The 19,509-nt window shown below is 56.1% G+C and overlaps 6 protein-coding genes across 6 annotated transcripts; 3 read left to right on the top strand and 3 right to left on the bottom strand.

Moving 5' to 3' along the window:
* Nucleotides 1–803: 803 nt before the first annotated feature.
* Nucleotides 804–4,360, bottom strand: BKCO1_2600062 (kinesin k39; the record flags this gene model as incomplete). Its single annotated transcript, XM_020273463.1, has 4 exons — nucleotides 804–1,643; nucleotides 1,693–3,989; nucleotides 4,040–4,187; nucleotides 4,289–4,360. 4 exons carry the CDS (start codon nucleotides 4,358–4,360, stop codon nucleotides 804–806), a joined length of 3,357 nt encoding a protein of 1,118 aa, XP_020130198.1.
* A 328-nt stretch (nucleotides 4,361–4,688) lies between these two features.
* BKCO1_2600061 (40s ribosomal protein s4) lies at nucleotides 4,689–5,902 on the top strand (the record flags this gene model as incomplete). Its single annotated transcript, XM_020273462.1, has 4 exons — nucleotides 4,689–4,702; nucleotides 4,981–5,403; nucleotides 5,495–5,789; nucleotides 5,846–5,902. 4 exons carry the CDS (start codon nucleotides 4,689–4,691, stop codon nucleotides 5,900–5,902), a joined length of 789 nt encoding a protein of 262 aa, XP_020130195.1.
* Nucleotides 5,903–8,049: 2,147 nt separating this feature from the next.
* BKCO1_2600060 (ph-response regulator protein pali rim9) lies at nucleotides 8,050–10,596 on the top strand (the record flags this gene model as incomplete). The annotated part of the gene is made up of 3 exons (XM_020273461.1): nucleotides 8,050–8,245; nucleotides 8,315–9,683; nucleotides 9,732–10,596. 3 exons carry the CDS (start codon nucleotides 8,050–8,052, stop codon nucleotides 10,594–10,596), a joined length of 2,430 nt encoding a protein of 809 aa, XP_020130196.1.
* A 2,387-nt stretch (nucleotides 10,597–12,983) lies between these two features.
* Nucleotides 12,984–14,678, bottom strand: BKCO1_2600059 (heterokaryon incompatibility protein; the record flags this gene model as incomplete). Its single annotated transcript, XM_020273459.1, has 5 exons — nucleotides 12,984–13,111; nucleotides 13,185–14,272; nucleotides 14,323–14,462; nucleotides 14,517–14,569; nucleotides 14,618–14,678. 5 exons carry the CDS (start codon nucleotides 14,676–14,678, stop codon nucleotides 12,984–12,986), a joined length of 1,470 nt encoding a protein of 489 aa, XP_020130268.1.
* Nucleotides 14,679–15,919: 1,241 nt separating this feature from the next.
* Nucleotides 15,920–17,026, bottom strand: BKCO1_2600058 (37s ribosomal protein; the record flags this gene model as incomplete). The annotated part of the gene is made up of 4 exons (XM_020273458.1): nucleotides 15,920–16,279; nucleotides 16,350–16,652; nucleotides 16,714–16,899; nucleotides 16,961–17,026. 4 exons carry the CDS (start codon nucleotides 17,024–17,026, stop codon nucleotides 15,920–15,922), a joined length of 915 nt encoding a protein of 304 aa, XP_020130267.1.
* Nucleotides 17,027–17,774: 748 nt separating this feature from the next.
* Nucleotides 17,775–18,707, top strand: BKCO1_2600057 (cortical patch protein; the record flags this gene model as incomplete). The annotated part of the gene is made up of 4 exons (XM_020273457.1): nucleotides 17,775–17,784; nucleotides 17,838–18,135; nucleotides 18,194–18,376; nucleotides 18,449–18,707. 4 exons carry the CDS (start codon nucleotides 17,775–17,777, stop codon nucleotides 18,705–18,707), a joined length of 750 nt encoding a protein of 249 aa, XP_020130176.1.
* Nucleotides 18,708–19,509: the final 802 nt, after the last annotated feature.

Raw genomic sequence — 19,509 nt, 5'->3', positions numbered from 1 at the left:
ACTTGGCCCAAGCGATTATGGAAGGAGCGCAACCGCACCGCCGCCCGAGCCTTGGGTACCAGCACTCGCCTTCTTCGCAAACGCAACTCGGTGCCTTCAGTCGACGATCTCGTGGTCTCTGCTCTGCGCCCATATGCGAGGCACGAGAGACCTGCACGTGAGTCCGAAATGTCTGCAGTCAGCTCCGCCTTGCATCCGCAAGTCTGGCGTTTTCGCGCGATAGTGACGATGGTCAATAGCAAAAACTAGAATGAAAGATTCTCGGCACTTCCGCAAAGCCCGTTGGTCCACGTTCAATAAAGAAGAGGCTTTTGCCTAACGTCCTTTCATAAACGCTGTTCGCCCAAGCAGCCAACCGTCGCACACCTTTACTCAACTCCGAAAGTGAGTCGAGTGGGTAGACCGCAATGAACAGAAGTTCACCAAACGCAGAAATGAAATTGGTCAATGTAGCCGAAAAGACAAAGAAGACTGATATAAGAGAGCGTAAGACAAGCGGTCAGACAATACTGATTCTGTGATGCAGGTATCCGCATGCCAGTTTGCTGGGTCTTTGGTGCCCATCCACAATCATCTTCTACCTGTTTTCCCTCCTTTACTTCGCTTTTCTTTCAATGATTGCCAGCCTTGTGAAGAAGCTCCACGGATATTGACCAGATAAGAATGGTTTTCTCTAGTCTCCCCAGGTGGCTCATCAATATGACTCCCTGAGTCTTTTCCAAAGTACGGACTTCCAAAGTCTACGCTATATCCAAGGTCCAATCGTCTGAAGCAAACACAAAAAACGGCACAGTCCACTATGGTCAGACATCCACAGTCGTAGACCCACTTCCAAAAATGTCAAGATGTTGTGGACGCCGTCCAGATGGCGTGAACGGCGTGCCTTCTAGGAACTCCGAAACATCAAACGAGCCGCCAAACTGCGATGCTTGCTTAGCACTCCTGGTGCTTGTCGGTGGTGCGTTTTCCAAACTAGCGTTCTTGGCTCCGCTCACGGATTTTCGCACGGGCGAAACGTTGCCCCGTTCGGCCGAAACGTCATCCAATGGCTTTCTTGCTGCTGTTGACATCCTGTGACCCTGAGACAATCTCGTCGAGTGGCGTTTAGCATCTGCTGATGTCGACGTCGCTGCCTTAAGAATTGGTAGTTTGAAAGGCTGTTGGCGTTGAATCTTTGCACGCTTCGGCGTAGGGCTGGCACTGACGGTGCGGTGCGTCCCACGCGACTCTCCCGGCGACTGAGTACGTTCGCTCTCGGTGCGGTCGGGATCCTCTTCCAAACCATGGTCCACGTTGGTCTCGAATTCTGCATAAGTCCGACGTCTGCTGAGATTAGGGGGAGAGGTAGGCCCCGGACGGGAGCCTTGGTGCCTATGGGAGACTGTGGCATTCTCGAGCATACCTCCGGTCGGGGCGCCCATGGCGCTTAGGATATTGTTTCTCCAGGACTCCAGCTCGTTCAGCCTTGCTTCTGCGGCATTGCGTGCTTTGGTCATGTTTTCAACCTTCCCCTCCAACTTTTCAATATGTGTCTCTTTGGCCTGTAGCGCTGCAGAAAGGTCTTCCTTATCGCCTATCAAACAATCAATTTCCTCCTTTGCCAATTGGAGATGCGAATCCATGGCTTCGCGCTCGTTGGAAGCCTGTTAAAAAGTCAGAATAACAGCTTGAATGCAGACACATTAATCGTACCTCTTCAACTACCCTGTGCAGGTCCAAGTCGGCTTGCTTGCGCACAGATTCGATCTCGGCAGTCGAGGATTCGAGCAAGGCATCATGTTCCGCCTTCAACTCCGCAGAAGTGCTGCGAGACTCAATGAGAGCCACCTGCGCCTGACGAAGCTGGTCGATGTATGCCGCCTCCTTCTCGAGCAAGTCGCTGACCTCGGCCTGAGCCTGGAGCTTTGCTAGTTTTTGTTCCTCTATGTGTTGTAGAGCATCGTCCAAAGTTGCTCTTAGTTCTTCACTGCCCTTCTGTTCCTGTTCCAGGTGTTCTTGGGCAGAGTCTAGGTCGTCCTCCAAGCTAATGATATGGGCTTTCATCTGATTCAAGGTTGCCGCTTGCTCCTCATACCTAGTCTCCTCTTTCGTCAAAAGAGCACACAATTCTGACTTCATACGGTCGTAGTCTTGGCGTGCCGAATTCAGGGTTGTCTCGGCCGTTTGATTCGCGTGGTCGAGCTTCCGCTGGAGGTCCTCTGTCCTCTTGGCGAGATCGTCCTTGGCATCGCTGGCGCGCTGACAATCCTGTTCGGCTTGGATCTTTTCGGCTTCAAGTCCCTGAACGAAGAATTCGCGGTCGACCTCACGGTTCTCCAAATTTGAGGCATGAGTAGCAAGCTCGCCATGTTGCTCTTTCAGCGTCCGTAACTTTTCTTCCAGCTCCTGTACTTTCAGTTGTTCTAGACGGAGGGGTTCCTCAACTTGCTCACACCTTGCTTCTAGGTCCCGACATACTTCTCCCATTCTTCGCTCGATAAGTTCAAGCCTGTTTCGTTCCTGAACTTCGACTTCTCTTGCAAGGCGTTCTCTCCAATCCCGGCTCTCCGATTGCGTGTGAGGTGTGCACTTTTCTTGTAAAAACGAAAGTGGTGGCGTAGTTTCTTGGTTTGATCGCAAATGTTCACAGACAGGTGTTCTGGAAGAAGCCAATTCCTGTTGCTTCTGGAGGAGATCAAGTCCAACTCGGGTATGTATGCCGATCTCATCGGTCTGCGCCATGATAGCTGTACGAAGAAGCAGCGAGCACGTTTCCAACCCCAGTGCCATGGAAGACGCCAAAGCATGACATCTGCATGATCCCTCGCCGGTTTGATGAATACCCGTGTTAGCAACAGATAGTGACAGTAGCTTCTGCAGATGACCTTGGAAACAGTCCGATGACAACGTCAAAAGGATGTAGCGTCGAACAGCTGGAGTCTCCTGAGCAACATCGTCCAGATGCTTCCCTAGCAGGCGCAGCCATTGTAGCTCGCCAACCCGCGATGTTACCTGTTCAGTGGCCTCGATGGAGCAGCACAAGAAGTTCCTCACAAAATCTTCGTTCAATTGCGCCGCAAAAAGTGGAAGGGAAATCCTTGCCGCGTCAGAAAACGCGCGAACGTTTCCTGGCAGGTGTCTCGCGGCAAGAAGAGCCCTTGTGTATGCCGATACAGCTGATTCTGGCAAAGTCCGACCCTCGTGGAGAAGCGCAATGGAAAGCAGGCCTTGAAGCTGAACCCCCGGATGATCACCGGCCTTCTGAACCTTCTCGACGAGCTTGCTGACAAACTTTCCATCATCATCGAGAAACTTTTGTCTGGCGCTGGGCGGCATAATGGATAAGACTTCAGCAACAATCTTGAGGTACCGCGCCAAGTCATCATCCAGTCCCTTCTCATGTGTGCTGAGCATACCAATAGCTACCATGACGGTCAGGCGTATGGTCGCCCGTGCTCCTCTTGTCTGGAACATTCTAGGGATCTCCTCCACGTGCTTAAGAGAATTACCTCGTAGGGAAGCCTCCGATGGAATATTACCAACGGCCATGTCCACTGGAGCGACTGCGTTGAGATGAGGGTCGCATGTTTGGGCCAGAATACCCATCAAGCCTAAGGACAAGATCTGAAGCCGGTGCCAGGTTTCGTTGGGTGCGTGACTTGGATTCGCGGCAGAGCTTTTCAGCAGTTCGTAGCCCTTTTCCTCGATGTATTTGATTCGGTCCTCGGGAAGAATTCCTAGCAGGTCCCGGCAGGCCCCATCCAGCAGCTTGTAAATCGTGCTCACGTGATGCTCATCGGTAGATTTCATGGCCTCATCAAATAGTCTCATGAAGAACTCCTGGGCCGTGAATGGCAAGGGGACAGAATGTGGAAGCGGTTCTGACAGCATAGCAACGCAAGTCCCAGTGACGGCGGAAGGCCCCTCGGGCGTTAGAGCCTTCTGAAGAAAAGCGTCCAGCATGGACGGATATTGCGCTAGGAATGCATCTCTGAAAGGTCGAGCCAGAACTGTACGAGATGATCAGGATCTGGAATATGAAGGGAAATGCGGGATTTACCAAGCCGCTCAAAGATGTCAAGCGTATAGTTCCATGTATCGAAGGCTTTTCTTACACATCTTGCCAAGGGCGCAAGCTGGCATGCGGACGCATCTGCCCATGCTTGCACGACTAGAGGATTGCATTCGATGAGGATGTCATGCAATCTCTGCAGGGTTCAGAGTTAACCATCCACGGTCGTCTGCAGGGTGTGCGGGAATGCCAGAGCAAGCGGGCGCTTAAGCAACATGGGCGTACAAGGATGCGTACCTTGAGACAAACAGCATAAGGTGCCGATACGACCCGCTCGACCTCGGCCGTCAGAGTTTCCTGGGGGCCCATGATGAGATGCGAGTCCGCGCGGGGCGGCGACAATGTGGTGTGGGAGAAGCCGATGGCGGGGACGGCGGGTGAGCTTGCGACGGTGTTTCTGGCCGAGTTGTCCACTCGCCGGGCGTTACCAGAGGCAACCGGGGATCTGCGGAGGCGAGAGCTGCCTCAGGCCACGCCTCGTGGCTCCGCGTCCGGCAGATATTCGGCGCGCCAACTTAGTCAGCGCACCAACAAGCGAAAATCAACTTCGCTTTTCGAGCCCTGGAGTGTTCGACCTACGACGACGACCGACGACAACCTCCTCTTCTTACCATCCGTGATTCTCTAAACCGGAAAAATGGGCCGCGGACCGTAAGTCAGCTCCTACGATCATGCCAACCCACGACTCTGCCGCTGCGACTGCCTCCTGCTCGATTGATCGGAACGCGACCACCATTTTGAAATTTGCGACTTCGCCAAACCTGCACCCGGCGCGTACGCATTTTTCAAAACCGCAGCCATTCGACGCTCCACGCCCAGCAACCACGGCTATACAACGATCTTCGAGCGGAGGCAGGATCGAGCGGATCAGCAGTGTTGAACATGGCAAACGCACACGCAGAACACTTCTAACATATCTGCTTCCACAGTAAGAAGCACCAGCAGCGCCTGAGCGCACCTTCGCACTGGCTCCTGGACAAGTTGTCCGGTACCTATGCCCCCAAGGCGTCGCCCGGTCCCCACAAGCTCCGCGACTGCATGCCGCTCATCGTCTTCATCCGCAACCGTTTGAAGTACGCCCTCAACGGCCGCGAGACCAAGGCCATCATGATGCAGCGCCTCATCAAGGTCGACGGCAAGGTCCGCACCGACGTCACCTACCCCGCCGGCTTCATGGACGTCATCTCCATCGAGAAGACTGGCGAGAACTTCCGTCTCGTCTACGACACCAAGGGCCGCTTCACTGTCCACCGCATCACTGCGGAGGAGGCCGAGTACAAGCTTGGCAAGGTCAGGCGTGTCCAGCTCGGCAAGGGCGGTATCCCCTTCTTGGTTACGCACGATGCGAGAACGTGAGTGCTCCGCATCCATCAGACGTTGGACCAAGTTTGGGCGATGTCTGGTGAGTCAATACATGTTGTATACTGATGGCGTGTGATTTAGCATCCGCTACCCTGACCCGCTCATCAAGGTCAACGACACCGTGAAGATCGACCTTGCCACCGGCAAGATCGCCGACTTCATCAAGTTCGACACTGGTGTCATTGCCATGGCTACTGGTGGTCGTAACATGGGTCGTGTTGGTGTCATCACTCACCGTGAGCGTCACGACGGTGGATTCAACATTGTCCACATCAAGGATGCCGTTGACAACGAGTTCGCCACCCGTGAGAGCAACGTCTTCATCATTGGCCGTGAGAAGCCGTGGATCAGCCTGCCCAAGGGCAAGGGTGTCAAGGTGTGTTTAGACGTTTTGCAATGGCCTTGGCAAGCATTTGCTAACACAAGCACTAGCTCTCCATCGCTGAGGAGCGTGACCGCCGCCGTGCCTACGCTCTGGCTCGCCAGTAAGCGATCTCCCGCGCGGGAGGGTTCCACGATTGAGAACGAAAGGGATGGTAGGTCGATGGTCGGAGTCTCGGACACGATTCTTCTTCATGATGGCATAGCAAGCAGTCTCCGGTCTACGGATTGGATCGCTCATAAAGAAAGACAGCGGTCCAAAAAATGGAGAAAAGTTCTGATACCAATGCATGTTTTACCAATTGTAAATGTCTTCCATACGCGAAACGCTAGCTTAGAAGCGCCCATGACAGCGCTTAAGCCACGCAGCGTCTATGCTGCGGCGCTCCAATCGCTCTTGACAAAGACGTCTTTCTACATCGAACTCCTGATTCAGCCGTATGTAAGCTACGAGTAGCCCAAGGGGGAAATGCTAGTCCAGCGTCTCCTAGCTTTGCGTCATGATTCAGCGTAGATGAAGATGGTCACGCGAATGAGACCGGGGGGCGGAAGACGAGAAGGCAACAGCATAACAAGAGGGGGCCGTTTTCCTGGACACACACTACGCCCGACAGCACCGTTTTGAACATTCGACTTGACAAGAGACGCGTCAGAGGGTGCTTAAGACGACACAAAGATGCTTAAGACGGGGCAGTGGTGGTCTCGGCGAACCTCTGCGCTGGCTTGCCGGATATAGGCCGCTGCGCACCCCGGCAGGAGTCGCCCTGAGCAGACAGATCAGAAATCCACTGTGCAGCACGCAATCTGGTGCAGGTAATTTAGTGCCGGGATGCTATGAAGTCGGCCATGCTGATGCATCGCAATAGGCAGGTCGTCCGACCAAAGACGTGCGGCAGCGGCCGTCGACATAGGCGGTCGAGGACATCCAATCGGCAGGATTGCTGGCCAAGTGGTGGCGCGGAGACCAATAAATCGAGGCGTCAAGCTTTTTTGACCAGCGCGAGAGCGAAGCACGAGGTGTGGGCCAGTGTCAGCAGCCTGACGCGGGCGATGGCGGCGATGGCGGCCTGGGCTTTCGGTTTCAATCCGGGCGGCAGCGAAGTGGATTGGCGGCGTTGGGCGAGCCGGATGCACGGCGGTCGGCGGTCGGCCAGCTCGTCGGCCAGCATTTTGATTAGCACGCGAGCATCATGACGATGAATGGAGCTGCAGATGATGCAGAGCGGCAGCAGGCACATGAGGCAGCAGAAAGCAGAAAGGGGTGGCCAGGCGGACTGAGATCCAGGCGCGCAGTGCAGCACGCAAGGCCCATGCGCGCCATGCCCACGGCGGGCAGCAAATCTCGGATGTTTCTCATATTGCAGGGGACGGGCGAGGTACCCCGGCTGTGCGCGGCGCCATTCGCGCGCGCTGGAGCGCGGCTGGGGAGCGGGCTTGAGCCGCGTGGGCTGCCGGCGCGGCGCTGTGCGAGTTTGTGCGAGTTTGTGCGAGGGCGCGCGGTGCGAGGCAGCAGGCGTGGCTGCAAGCGGCGGCAACTTTGATTTGGATGCTCAGCGACCTTGGCAACGCCGTGGTGGGTGCGCACGGCGCGTGGGGCTTGCGGAGGTTGATTTGCCTCACCAACGGCATCAGTCATCAGTCATCAGGAACGCCGGCTGTGCTGTGCATTAGGGCAACAGGTGACAGGACTACCGGGCACCTCCCACGACGCTGCTGCATCCGCTCTTTCGTTCCCTTCTGCTTCTGCTTCTCCCCGCTCCCGCAGGCTGGGTGCACCAATCCCGCGCCGGAACCACCTGCCAACTTTCCCACCTTTGGCATCGCCACTACCAGGCACAGCTCGCTACCACCACCGCCGCTCACTCACCACGCTCATTGACCCGACCACGCCCTACGTTCTGCGCATAGCTCTGCGATGATCGCGCGACACGACGCCCGCGCCGACCTGTGCTCCAACTGAACCCGCTGTCTGTCGCGGCTGTGTCTCACGTTTCGCTCCTCCGCCGGGCGTGCACCGCACCGCCTGCACCGCCTGCTGCTAGCCGCCGCGCGACCGCACCGCCGCACCGCAGCAACAACTCGCCGTCGCCGTCGGAGCCTGACCCTTCGACACACGCCTTCTTTCCCGTTTCCTCGTCCCAGCGACGCCGGCCGTCTCCAGAGCTAGTCTCAAGCTGCCGGCTCCATCGCGCGCTCCGACCTCGAAGCCCTCTGCCTGCAAGCCGGCACGGCGGCCTTGACCCTTCGCAGCAACCATGCTTCTCCGCCCGGCCACGCCGCTGTCCATTCTCTTCTTTGCTGCTTTCGCATTGTTGCTTCTGAGCACCATCTCCACCCCCATCCTCCAGGCCATCCCGCTCGCTGAATACAATGGCATCACCTATGGTGTCTTCGGCTACTGCACCACCAAGGGCTGCAGTGACATAGGCATTGGCTACACCACTGCCGAAGGTGAGTCTGCCGCAAGAACATGTGTACTCGGTGTACTCTCACCGAGCAATCGCTGACCCGACCCTGCAGATGATGGCTTGTTCGACAGTTCATCCGACTTCGATCTTCCCTCCGGCGCGCGCCACACTCTATCGGCCATTCTGATTGTGCACCCCGTTGCCGCCTTCCTGGCGCTCGTATGCTTTGCTCTGGCCTTCGCCGCGCACTTCCATGCGCCCTCACATTCGCCTCGGTATCTAATGATTCTTCTGGTCCTCATCTTCCCAACATTGTTGGTATCACTGCTGGCTTTCCTCGTGGATATCCTGCTATTCGTTCCGCACGTGGCATGGGGAGGATGGATCGTTCTGGCTGCAACTGTAGTCATTGCCGTGAGCGGTGTTGTGACATGCGCAATGAGGCGTACGCTCGTGAGCAGGAAAGCTAGGAAGAAAAGGATTGCCGAGAACGCCGAGATGAATGGACAGAACTACTATGCCAACCGTGGTCCCCCGCCGGCCATGGAAGACCCTTCTTTACCTCGCGCCGATTCGCCGCCGCCACTGCCAGCAGGCTCGCCCGTTTCAGCGGACGGAAAGGGGCCTGATTTTGCTACATTCGGTTCACAGAAACAGAGTATGGATGACCGGGTGCCCTTGACTCAATCTCCTTCTATCCCAAGCTCGACTACGGATGGCCCGAACGAGGGTCCAGGAAGGTACTATGGAGAGAGACCACCCGTGCCGCCAGGTGGAATGGGCCGCGGACGCCCTCCACAAAGAGATCAGTATGGAAACCCGCTACCGCCCACTGGCCCCAACGGCCAGCCTTTGAGACATCAGACATCTAACGGAACCATGGGATCTGACAGGTCTGGAGGTCCGCCGCCCTTCTACGGTGCACCCGCTAGAGGAAGAGGTGGATTCCCGCCTCGCGGACGTGGAGGATTTGGCCCGAGAGGCCGTGGCGGCCCGCCTGCCATGCGTGGTCGTGGTGGTCCTCCGCCTGGCTATGGACCTGGTAGAGGTATGGGCTCTGCCGGTCCCGGCCCGATGGGTATGGGTATGGGTGTGGCTGGTGGACCGATGGGGCCTAATCATGGGCCTCCTCCTCCCGGTTACGACAATGGATTCTACGGAGGTCCAATGTCACAGGGACGCGGTCCGCCCCAGGGTCCGTACGATGACCCCAGAGACTACAACAACCAGGACCCAAATCTGGGGGTGCTGCCCGGACCGAACAACGGTATTGGTCAAGCTATCGAAATGGACCATCGGACCGGTACTCCTCAGAACGGTATGAACAACTACGGTCTCAGGGACAGTGACAACGATTTGCAAGGCATGATCGGGCTTCAGCAGGGTCTGTCTCCTCACGGAGCTCCTCAACGCCAACCCAGTCCCCTGAGCCCGACAAGCGAATACTCTCAGCCCTCCCAGCCTTCCGCGACCACTCAGACGTAAGTGTGGACCCCTTGATCATGCTTACTATTCCTGACAGTTCATAGCGCCGACTACCAACAACCACGTCAAAACTGGGCCCCACAACCACCTCCCCTTCAGACCGGTCCTTCGAACGAGAGCGTGCCATCGCAACGGGCGCGGGCTCTTTCTCCCATCGCAGCATCACCTTCCAGCTACAAGGATCCGGTTGATATTCCCGCAGGGCTTGCCAAGTCACCGCCTCGTCGAGTGATCAGCCCGCAGCCGAACGCCTCCGCTCCGCAACCTGGCCACAGTAGGATGAACTCAGGTGGTGATCAGTACATCGAGGATGTAGACCCACGTTTTGCCGATCCCGAGCCGCCAGCAAGCATGGACAAGACCGCCGCGATTCCCGCTGCGCTTCTGCCCGGATTCGGGACAAACAGGACTGGCACACCTCGTACGGAAAGTAGCTCGCCCAGCCAAGTAGCACCTCTTCCCGGCGAGCAATTCGCACCAAGCCAGCTTCCGGATGACTTTGGTCCTCAAATGGTTCCTTACAACGAATTCCCCGAAGATTATGAAGGTCCTCGTTCCCCTGGAGCTGCATCCGACACCTCTCATTTCACGTCGATCTCGCAGCGTGGGATCAACCCCATGTGGCGCCCTGGTCCGGGTGAAATGGGCATGGGCATGGGTCGTGGTGGTCCTGCATATGGCTACCAACCACAGCGCGGACCGCCTCGCCCACGCCAGGAAGACGTCGTTTTGGAGGCCAACCCTGACTTCAGCATACCCGGCGTTGTGGCACCTGGTCGAGGCAGGAATATCGCCGGCAGAGGCCGAGGCGGCTTCCGGGGCGGTAGGAATCCACCCGCAGCAACACCTCTTGGATTAGGAAGCGCAAGCGCGGCTGGTGGCAGATACCCCGGAGCGCCCGGATCGTAAATTCCTTAGTTCATTGCCGCTGACGGTTTGGTGCAATTATCGCTCGTGGGCCGGCTCTTTTTGCTTGGTCGCTCCAGCAAGTAATCCACTTAATAATGGGCTGTACTGGACCCGAGTTTCTTACATCTTCCTCTCTCTTTCTCGGTTGACATCACACTGGACGACGAGTTGACGACCTCATATACCACACTGTTCTCTTTTCCTGGGCTTTCTGCATGGGTTTTCATTTGAGGTGGCTCGTCAGTGTGCGCAATACCGCATTATTCCCCCATCCTTTTAACTTCGATTCTGCACATTCCTTGCGTCCTATTTTCGTACACATATTTTATTCGACGCTTGCGTCTTCTGTTCATTTCCCACGAGGCCTGGCTGCATTCCTTTTCCTTTCTCTCTGTCACATTACCGTCTGCGGGCATCAGGTCACGGGGGCCCAAGCAACCACACAAGAAAAGCGCGTGTGCTCTCAGCGATAACATTCATCGCTTGCTTTTTGTGTTTTTCCTTTATGTTTTGTTTTCTTCCTTGTATCTGCAAAATGCATCAGAGTATAGACATGTCTGTCTTGTTTTTTTTTTTTTGGTGGCGTCTTGTTTATAAATTTCCATGAGGCGCTGACGAGGTGGGAGCGCCGAAAGGGAGAGCAATACTTCAAAGCAGAGAGCTCTCTTGAAATGATTTCGAATTTGGTTTGTGGGGTCTGTTTGAGGTTTTTGTTTTTGTTTTTGCCTGATGAAAGGAGATCAAGTAGGAGGGGCGTGGGGGAAAGAATGGGAAAGCGATTTTCAGTTTTGTGTATGCTGTTCGCGAAGTTGTCGGTTTTTTTTTTTTTTTCTGAGACAGAAATGAGGGTACATCTCTCCCTATGGGAGATCCCTCACCCCTTTGAAAATGAGAGATTCCGTGTATCTTGCTGGGATAGTATTAGTGTCTGGTCGTGTGCGTGTACATACCTAAGGCTTCGGAAGAGGTTGGTGGTGACATTTTTGCTCTGTTCTCGATGGTTTAGGGCGGAGCTTAGAGTTTATTTTGGATACTCTGTTCACGGCAAGTACTATGTAGGGTGGTGCAAGGCGTGTTAGCGTGGCGCTAATGACAATTGCAAATTTTGTTTCCAGCACATGAACGTGCGCACGCGGGATGGTGGTGGTGGGTTATGGCCTTGGTCCTTCGGGGAAATTAGATGCGAGCTCCTCCCTAGCGTTGTTGGGCCATGTGTGATGTCAGACTGCCGTTGGCGCGAGGTCGACTTAAGCATTTCAGCGTTAGACGTGATCACCATGTCACGCGTTAGACTCGTTCGTATGCAACTTGGACCGCGTGGAGCCTTCGTCTTTGTCATGGGTCCCTTGGCTGAGTCGCGGAGCAGAGCTCTCTGGCCAGTAAGGTGGTGCATTGATCAAGGGCTGGCAGTTCCGTTTGTCTTTAAATCTTACGGCTCTTATGCTTGTTGGTTTCTGCAGGGCAAAACATATTGGTTTTTCAGCTGGGGATACAGGAAAGATGACTTTGGTTAACGGAGGTCTACTGGTGGGCCCCGTCTCCCTCCTTTGTTTCACATGTATGTGCACCGTATATAAAGCCTCACTATATAAAAAATGCTGATATCCACTGTTTCGGAAGGTTACTACAGTCCATGACTCAGGTATGAACTCTAGTAAATAGCGTGAAGGCATACAAACGAGTTGGACGACGGGAAAGAAGGGCAGTGGCTCGATACCCTTCATAGGTTTGGGACGAAGATGTACGCACGCAGGGTTGTGAGCTGATCGTGGGCAACGCCCATGATAGTTCGCAGGTGCGAGAGTTATGCGGGCATGTGCTTTGAATTTGCGATTGACGCGGCATGTAGAGATCAATGAGTACATCTCTTCAAAGCGGCTCTGTATATCGGCCGGCTTTTGCTGCATATCAAGCTTATTAACAATCCCCAAGGAAGGAAAATAATAGCATCATCTCTTGTTTTGGTAACGGCACTGTAAGATGATCAGCCACATCCACAAATGTAGTATATCGTCTGAATAGCAGCTTCCGAGTGGGCAGAGGACAATTAGAAAGCTCGGTATATTGTGTAATTCAGCGAATGCAACACCTCAAGGCTCTCGAACGTCGCTGGTCCACTGCAGATGCTTCTTTTTCCTTTTCTTTTCCAGCAGTGAGAGTAAGCAAGCATGTCGGAATGGCAAGGTATGTAGGTCGCTATCTGTAGATCGAAACAAACATGCTTTGATATGACGAAATACTGGACCGCTATGAAAAGACGTACGTGTGAAGAGGATCTGTCAAGAGCAAGTCTCATATCCAAGCGTATTAGGATAAGAAGTCGAGAACCAAAATACCCAGACGTATAAAGCAAAAAGAACAGAACCAACCACCTGCAGGCCCATCTCTCACCTCCCCAGCAACGCAGCCCTCTCCCTCGCGAACTTCCGCTCAATCTCCTCATTCTCCCTCGCTTCCTTCCTCTTCCGATGCTCCGACTTCCGCCTATCATCCTCCTCCAATCCTCGTCTCTCGTCTACACGGGGGGAACCACTAAGTCAGCCAAAGCACTCATCAAAAAGGGGTTAAGATAGAATCGTGTCACTCACCCAGCCCCAACATGGGCAACCCCAGCACTCCAGCCTCCCTACCCCCGACCCCCCACCTCCTCTCGACCGCCGTCCGACTGCCAATCACCACCTCGCACGGCAAGCCCCTGAACACTACAAACGTGTCCACGTCGCTCCTGTTGCTGGTGCTCCCCCCCTGGAAGCGCCACCGCAGCTTCACCATGCCCTCGGCGGCGGCGGGCACCGTGGCGCCGCCGGTGCCGGGCAGTATGACGACGCGCGGCTGCTGCTCGGCGCCGGCCGTGTAGCGCAGCGCCGTCGCGCCGAGCCGCTGCAGGGCGAGCTCGGGGTCGATGAAGTTGAGCTCGCAGGCGGTGTCGAAGAGGGCGCGGACGGGGGCGGTGGCGCGCGGGTCGCGGGCGGAGGAGAGGAGGAGGGGGATGTGCGTGGCGCGGGGGCTGTGGCGTTGCGGGAAGGGGGTGACGGGCTGGTTGGGTTTCTTGTTCGTTTGTTGGTGGGGGGGGCGTTCGCCTTCTCCCTTTTCTTCTTCTTTCTCTTCTGGTTTGGAGGTCCGAGGGGCGACGATTCGGATTCGTGGGGAGGTGATGGCGGTTGTTGGTGGTGGTGTTGGTGGCGACGCCTCGCGGATTGGGGGCGGGAAGGTGGATGTGCGGCGGGTGGGCCGGATGGGGCGGACGGCCGGGGCACGTTGGTGGGCAGGGGCGGCGATGGCGACGGCGGGGTCGGTGGTGGTCGAGTCGAGGTGCGTGGCGTCGAGCACTTCGACCATGCGGTCCCATGTGCGCTTGCGGGTCACTGGGTGGACGGTGGGTGGGTTGAGCTCTTCGAAGTCGCGGAGTAGGGTCTGTAGGCCGCGGGGGGTCACTTGGGCGAGCGGGTAAATGGGGCGGGCGTGGGCGAAGTCGAAGAGGGAGTCATAGTTGAGGCGGGCCAGGCGCGGGATGGCAGTTTCATGGCTGATGGGATCGGCCTGGATGGGGGAGCGGAGGTTGGTTTCTTCTCGTAGGCGCGAAGGCTCGTCACTGGTGTAGACGACGGCGTGACGGTCTTGCTTGGAGCGCACCTCCTTGTGGGTGCAGCCTTCTCCTTCGTAGGTCTTGATGCATCTGATGGACTGGTGAGTTCGCGGCCATGGGGACGTAGAGAGGACGCATACAAGCACTGCGAGCTGTCTTTTCCTGGCCTCAGCACCACGCATCTCCGGTACACGGGCTTTGACGAGGCCCTTGGGACGGACAGTCTTTGTTTCTTGCCGGTGTAGTCGCGCTCATCCGCATGCAGTTGGTACATGAATATCTACCGGAGGGATCAACACACGTCCTGGGAACGGGCGCCGCTGGAGATACTGACCCTTCCCGGAACGAAGAAGCCTCGCCAGTCGCGCGGATCGAGTGACTGGTAATCTACGATTCGTTAGGGCGGCACCGACAGGGTCAGAATGGAAAGCTTACCGCGCGAGCTTTGGCTGGAGGCGTTGCTCCGCACACCGGGGCTGGAGTAGCGTTCCGGCATTTCTCGTAGAAAATCGGGCAATAATGCAGAGCGGCACAGTCCTCTGCGGCGGCGAGGCTGCTTTTATGGGTCTGGGCCTGAGGGAAGCATGACATGCATGCGGCGCAAGGCTGGGATCCAGGAACAGCGCTATGGCCGAGCCACCACCGTGGGGGCCGCCTTGGAGGCTCTGCGCGCAGCACCCGCGGCTATGAATATATGCTGACCGCCTCAGTCGCGCAAGCTTCCCATACTTAGCAAAGGCTTGAATGCAGCGAGTACGCCGACGGTCGTCCCGGGTGTGCGACTCTGCGTGGATGAGCCGAAGGCGAAGTCCAGCCTCGTGGGGGCCAGCAGAGGGCGCTAAAAATGGACATGTGGGCGCGTGATTGCGGAAGCAGCAGCCGACCATGACGCCGCAAATGGTGTTTCGCGCCCACCACCCCATTGGCCGAGGGGTGAAGCGTGTCAGCAGCGTACAACAAGGCAGTGCGGCCCTTTCATAAGCCCTCGGCTGGCAGGCTGCCATCTTGCCTTGTTAGGAATCGCTTCCGTCGCCTTGCTGCAGTACTTATAGTGGTGCTTGTTAAGAGAAGCAAGGGTTGACGGGGCTCACATACTCAGTCACCCTTGAACTTGAACAGCACACCTGGTACTGCAGCTGTGAGGAGCCAACTCGGTACTTTACCACTCGTCAATGTTCCCTGCTTCAGCCCATGGGTTTGGCGCACTGTTTGCACTGTACGAGATTGAATCTGTGAACACAAACAGTCTACAAGTAAATGGTATCGCGCGAGCTGTGGTGCCACCACTCGTTTCGATACGTCAAGGACAGAATGGGGCGGTGCTGAAGCGATCAGTCAAAGTGGGAAGTCCTATGATTCTCGTTGTCAGGCACATCACCGCATCAGTGCTTGGATAATGCATTCATGTTTGACAATCTGCAGGAAACGAGGCTTGGGTCCTGCAATGGACGTGAAGCAAGCATTTCAGCTTGTGTCTGCTGTCTCACTTACCTGCCTGTGTCCGTGAGAACCTGAAATTACTCGATGGCGACATCAAAACCGTTCCACCGAATTGGAGTCGGCGCCTCTCGTCGGTCCATCAACCGCTTTCGCCCCCACCCAATAAGAAGTCTAATGGTTATGACAGGTATACCGAATAACAATCGAGTAGGAGCAAATCTTGGTAGGACTTCCGTATGAAGCTTGATGGGTTGCGTTGGGCATCGGAATTATTTCAATCTCATATCCTAACCGCACCTACCTCCCATCATCGTCGTTCTTTCCCATGACAATGTCTAGAGCTTTCCTGCTAAGAGCAACATGATGCTCTAGAGCGTTCAGCTTGGCCATTGCCGAAATCAAATTCGGATCCTGCGTTTCCACTTTGACCTTTTCCTTGACCTTCACTTCTTGCTCGCGATATGTGAACACCTTCTCTGCTTCGTCATGCATCGGGGCATGCGAAACGCCAAGGGCACCCGCAATTGCTTTGCGAATACCGAAAATACTGCCGTCATCGCCAGTCCATGGTTCCAACGTGCGGATCTCCAGAATTATGCCGGCATCTTGAAGGTATAAATGAACCGAGACTTCGGCCGGCAGTGGTGGGTCGAATGTCTATAGATAGTGTCAGTCAATTCGCGGCACACTCTACAGGTCGAGGGATTGCGCATTCCAACTGACTCACCTTCTCATCCACGGGACGATCCCACCATTGAGGTCGCACCTCTGGGCTCCCCTTCAAAGCCTGACGTGCATCCTCGATATTATCATACAGCAGCTGGAGTTGCCCCGAGATGTAGTTCGCGTTCCTCGCGTCGCCGGCCCATGTAGTCACGTCGACGACATCAAGACATGAGTTTATGTGAGTCCGCGCGGCAGTCAGCTGTTCAATGACCAGGGTCGATGCTTGTGGTTGTTGCGAAATGGTAAGTGGGTAGCTTGTCGCACCGCGCGGAGGAGGCAGACTAGGGAGGCGTAGCTTGATGTCCTGCAGGGCTCAGCCGTCAAAGCCTGCGCAAGTCGGCAGCGAAGCCCGAGGGAATACGTACGCCCTTCACTATACGCGTACCTACACGCGTCACGAAGCCCTTCAGACTTTCGGACCTCACGGTAGACACAACCAAGGTGGATCCATGTTCCGTCGGAGCTAGCAGGGCGGCACAGTCCTCGAGACCGGACTTGAGAGACTTGAGAGTGGTGCGAAGCGACGACAGCAGCCATTCCAGCTCGCGGGCCTAAGGCAGCGGACGGTTAGCAACATCGCAGAGGGCTGTGCACCAAGGCGGGGAGTAGTACCACAGCGGCGTCCTCTTCACGGACGAGCTCGTCCTTGGGGATCGGCGGCCAGACCGTGGTAGCCATGGGGACGCGGACGTGCAGCGAATGGCGGACGCAGGGTCAAAGGGCGTGGGAAGGGTTCAGGAAGCTTGTGTGTCGCGGTCGGTGGAGCCAGGCGCAGGTGATGTGGCTTGTTTAGGGTGCGATCGGCGCGTCTGCTGTCGGATCGCACCGACTGATCTGCGGCAGGCATTTGGGGCGTGCGCATCGTCATGGCAGCTGTGCAGGGTTCAGGCACGCGGCTCCCGCCTTTTTCGCGCAACAAGCCTGCTGCCCGCTGCTGTGGACTTGCTCACTGCACACTGGCAATGAACCTGCAGCTGCTTGCGAGAAGCCGAGGCGAGACAGAGCCAAAAGGCGCGCAGCAGACCGCCACGGCCGATCGCGGCGGAGGACGGCGGAGATGGTCCACCTTTTGAGGGTTCAGGGCGCACAGGAGCGCACCTGCACGCGGGCGCTGGGCTGCGCTTGGCCAGCGCGAGTTCGTTCGGAAGCGGCGTGGCGGTGACGTAGAGTAGGCGCATGCTAAGCAGGCGCCATGACCTCACGCCGAACTTCCGGGCTGCTCAAAAACCTACGTACTCCACACCCGCCCGGCATTTTAAACACCATCTGTTTCATCTTGCAGCTCCTGGTACGCTCGCGCTGCTCTGCAATTCGCCCTCTCCTTCAACGCACATTGCTGACCCTGCGTTCCGTTAGTGAGCACCCTCCACTCGCGGACCCCTGCGCCCCACACTCGCCCGTCGCATTCCCCGCGTCCACCACCAGGATGGCAGCCCGTAAGTTAGCCGCCCGTGAATCGTCGCACCGGCAGACCCTGACCATCCCTAAGGCCCGCTCTTCAGTATCGCCGCCTTGGTCCTCCTGGCTGGCGGCATCGTTCTCCAGTTTCTCGTTATTTTATCTGGGGGCGTTAGTGGCACCCCGGAGAACCAGATTTATTTCCTAGAGGCTTCGACGGACGGCGTGTCCCCTGGTACCAGAAATCCATCAAGATGGACATTTTGGTCTGTGTGTGGGAAAGACAGCAACGGCCATAATGCCGACTGCGGTGCCGTCGTTCCGGCCTTGCCTTTTGATCCGCCTCGCAACTTTGGCACCAGTACTGGCGTTCCCGACCAGTTCTCTGGGTACGTGTGGAATCCCGGCTCATCAATCCAGAGCAAACAGCGGCTGACACTTCTATAGGACCCACCACTATTACTATCTTTCGCGATTCATGTTCGCTTTCTACTTGATCGCACTCTTCTTCGCCGCCATTGCTCTCTTCACTGGCCTGCTTGCTCTTTGCAGCAGACTCGGCGGCTACCTGTCTGGCTTCAACACCTTCGTCGCGCTCTTCTTCCAGACCATCACCGCAGCTTTGATGACGTAAGTTTCTGTCACCCGACGCGCCCATGTTTTTGTCCCTTTACCTCGGCTAACCTGAATTTGATCTGCTAGCGCATGGACTGTGCAGGCCCGCGCTGCCTTCAAGAGCAACAACCAATCCGCCCGCCTAGGCGTGAAGGCGTATGCGTTCACGTGGTCTGCCATGGCTTGCTTCTTGCTTTCCACCGTCTTGTTCTGCATGAGCGGCGCTCACCGCAAGGATAGCGTCTACACCAAACGCAGCTTCTTTGGCCGCAAGGCTAGCACTCGCTCGCGCGGTAGCTTCATTGATGGGGAGAGCCAGCGCCGCGTAAAGGATGACTACTCTTAAGCCAAATCCCGACGGATCCAGCAAAGAAGCAAAAAAACCAACAACCACGCAGGCCGCCTTCCACGACTACGGCAAAGAACCGAAGACGAATGATACCACGATCGTAATGCTTTGAGGCTAGAGTCGACACAGACTGATGATGTACAGGGAGATGTGGCGGGGTTATTTAGCGTCATGAGCGTTTACTTACTGGCATACTATTGTCACTCTTAATGTGTGCCGGAGCGTTTGATACCAGCATGAACACGATCGCTGTATATGAACACAATATATTGAGAAAAACTATAAATCTACTTTTGATGTCTCGCTCCTGCATAGGTGAAAGATTGCTGCGCTCAAAGGTACGACAAGGTATGAACCCACTTCATACCGCCACTGGTGTTGCCATGTCATTTGAAGACTCCATCGATCAAAGTCGAGGCCTCGGCGGGTCATAGTCCGAAAGCAACTGACAGCTGACTCACAAAGGCCTTTTGGCGTCGGGCTTTTTTACAACTGCAATGCCGAAACAGCTCCTACATCGGCAACATCGGCAGCCAATAGGCGGGCCGGGGATTTGCAAACGCTGCCGCCGTTCACGGCACCTCAGGAGATCGACTGTGCAAAGCCTCCGCGGCCACAACGAGCATGCAGACGACGTGGCTTAGCGGCGTCTTGTCTTCCAATAGTGCAGCGTAATGCGTTATCTGCTCACAGTCACCGGAGACTCTGTTTCCGAGCAGCTTGGCCTCGACTTTTCCGCGGGCAGCTTCTCCGAGCTAGGCCGAAGGCGGGATCGCTGGCGTATCGATAAGAAGTTTTG

This window comes from Diplodia corticola, assembly GCF_001883845.1.
Source record: "Diplodia corticola strain CBS 112549 chromosome Unknown scaffold26, whole genome shotgun sequence".
NCBI classification, from domain to species: domain Eukaryota; kingdom Fungi; phylum Ascomycota; class Dothideomycetes; order Botryosphaeriales; family Botryosphaeriaceae; genus Diplodia; species Diplodia corticola.
The sequence above is the reverse complement of the archived record's forward strand: the minus strand, read 5'-3'. Positions and strand labels throughout refer to the sequence as shown.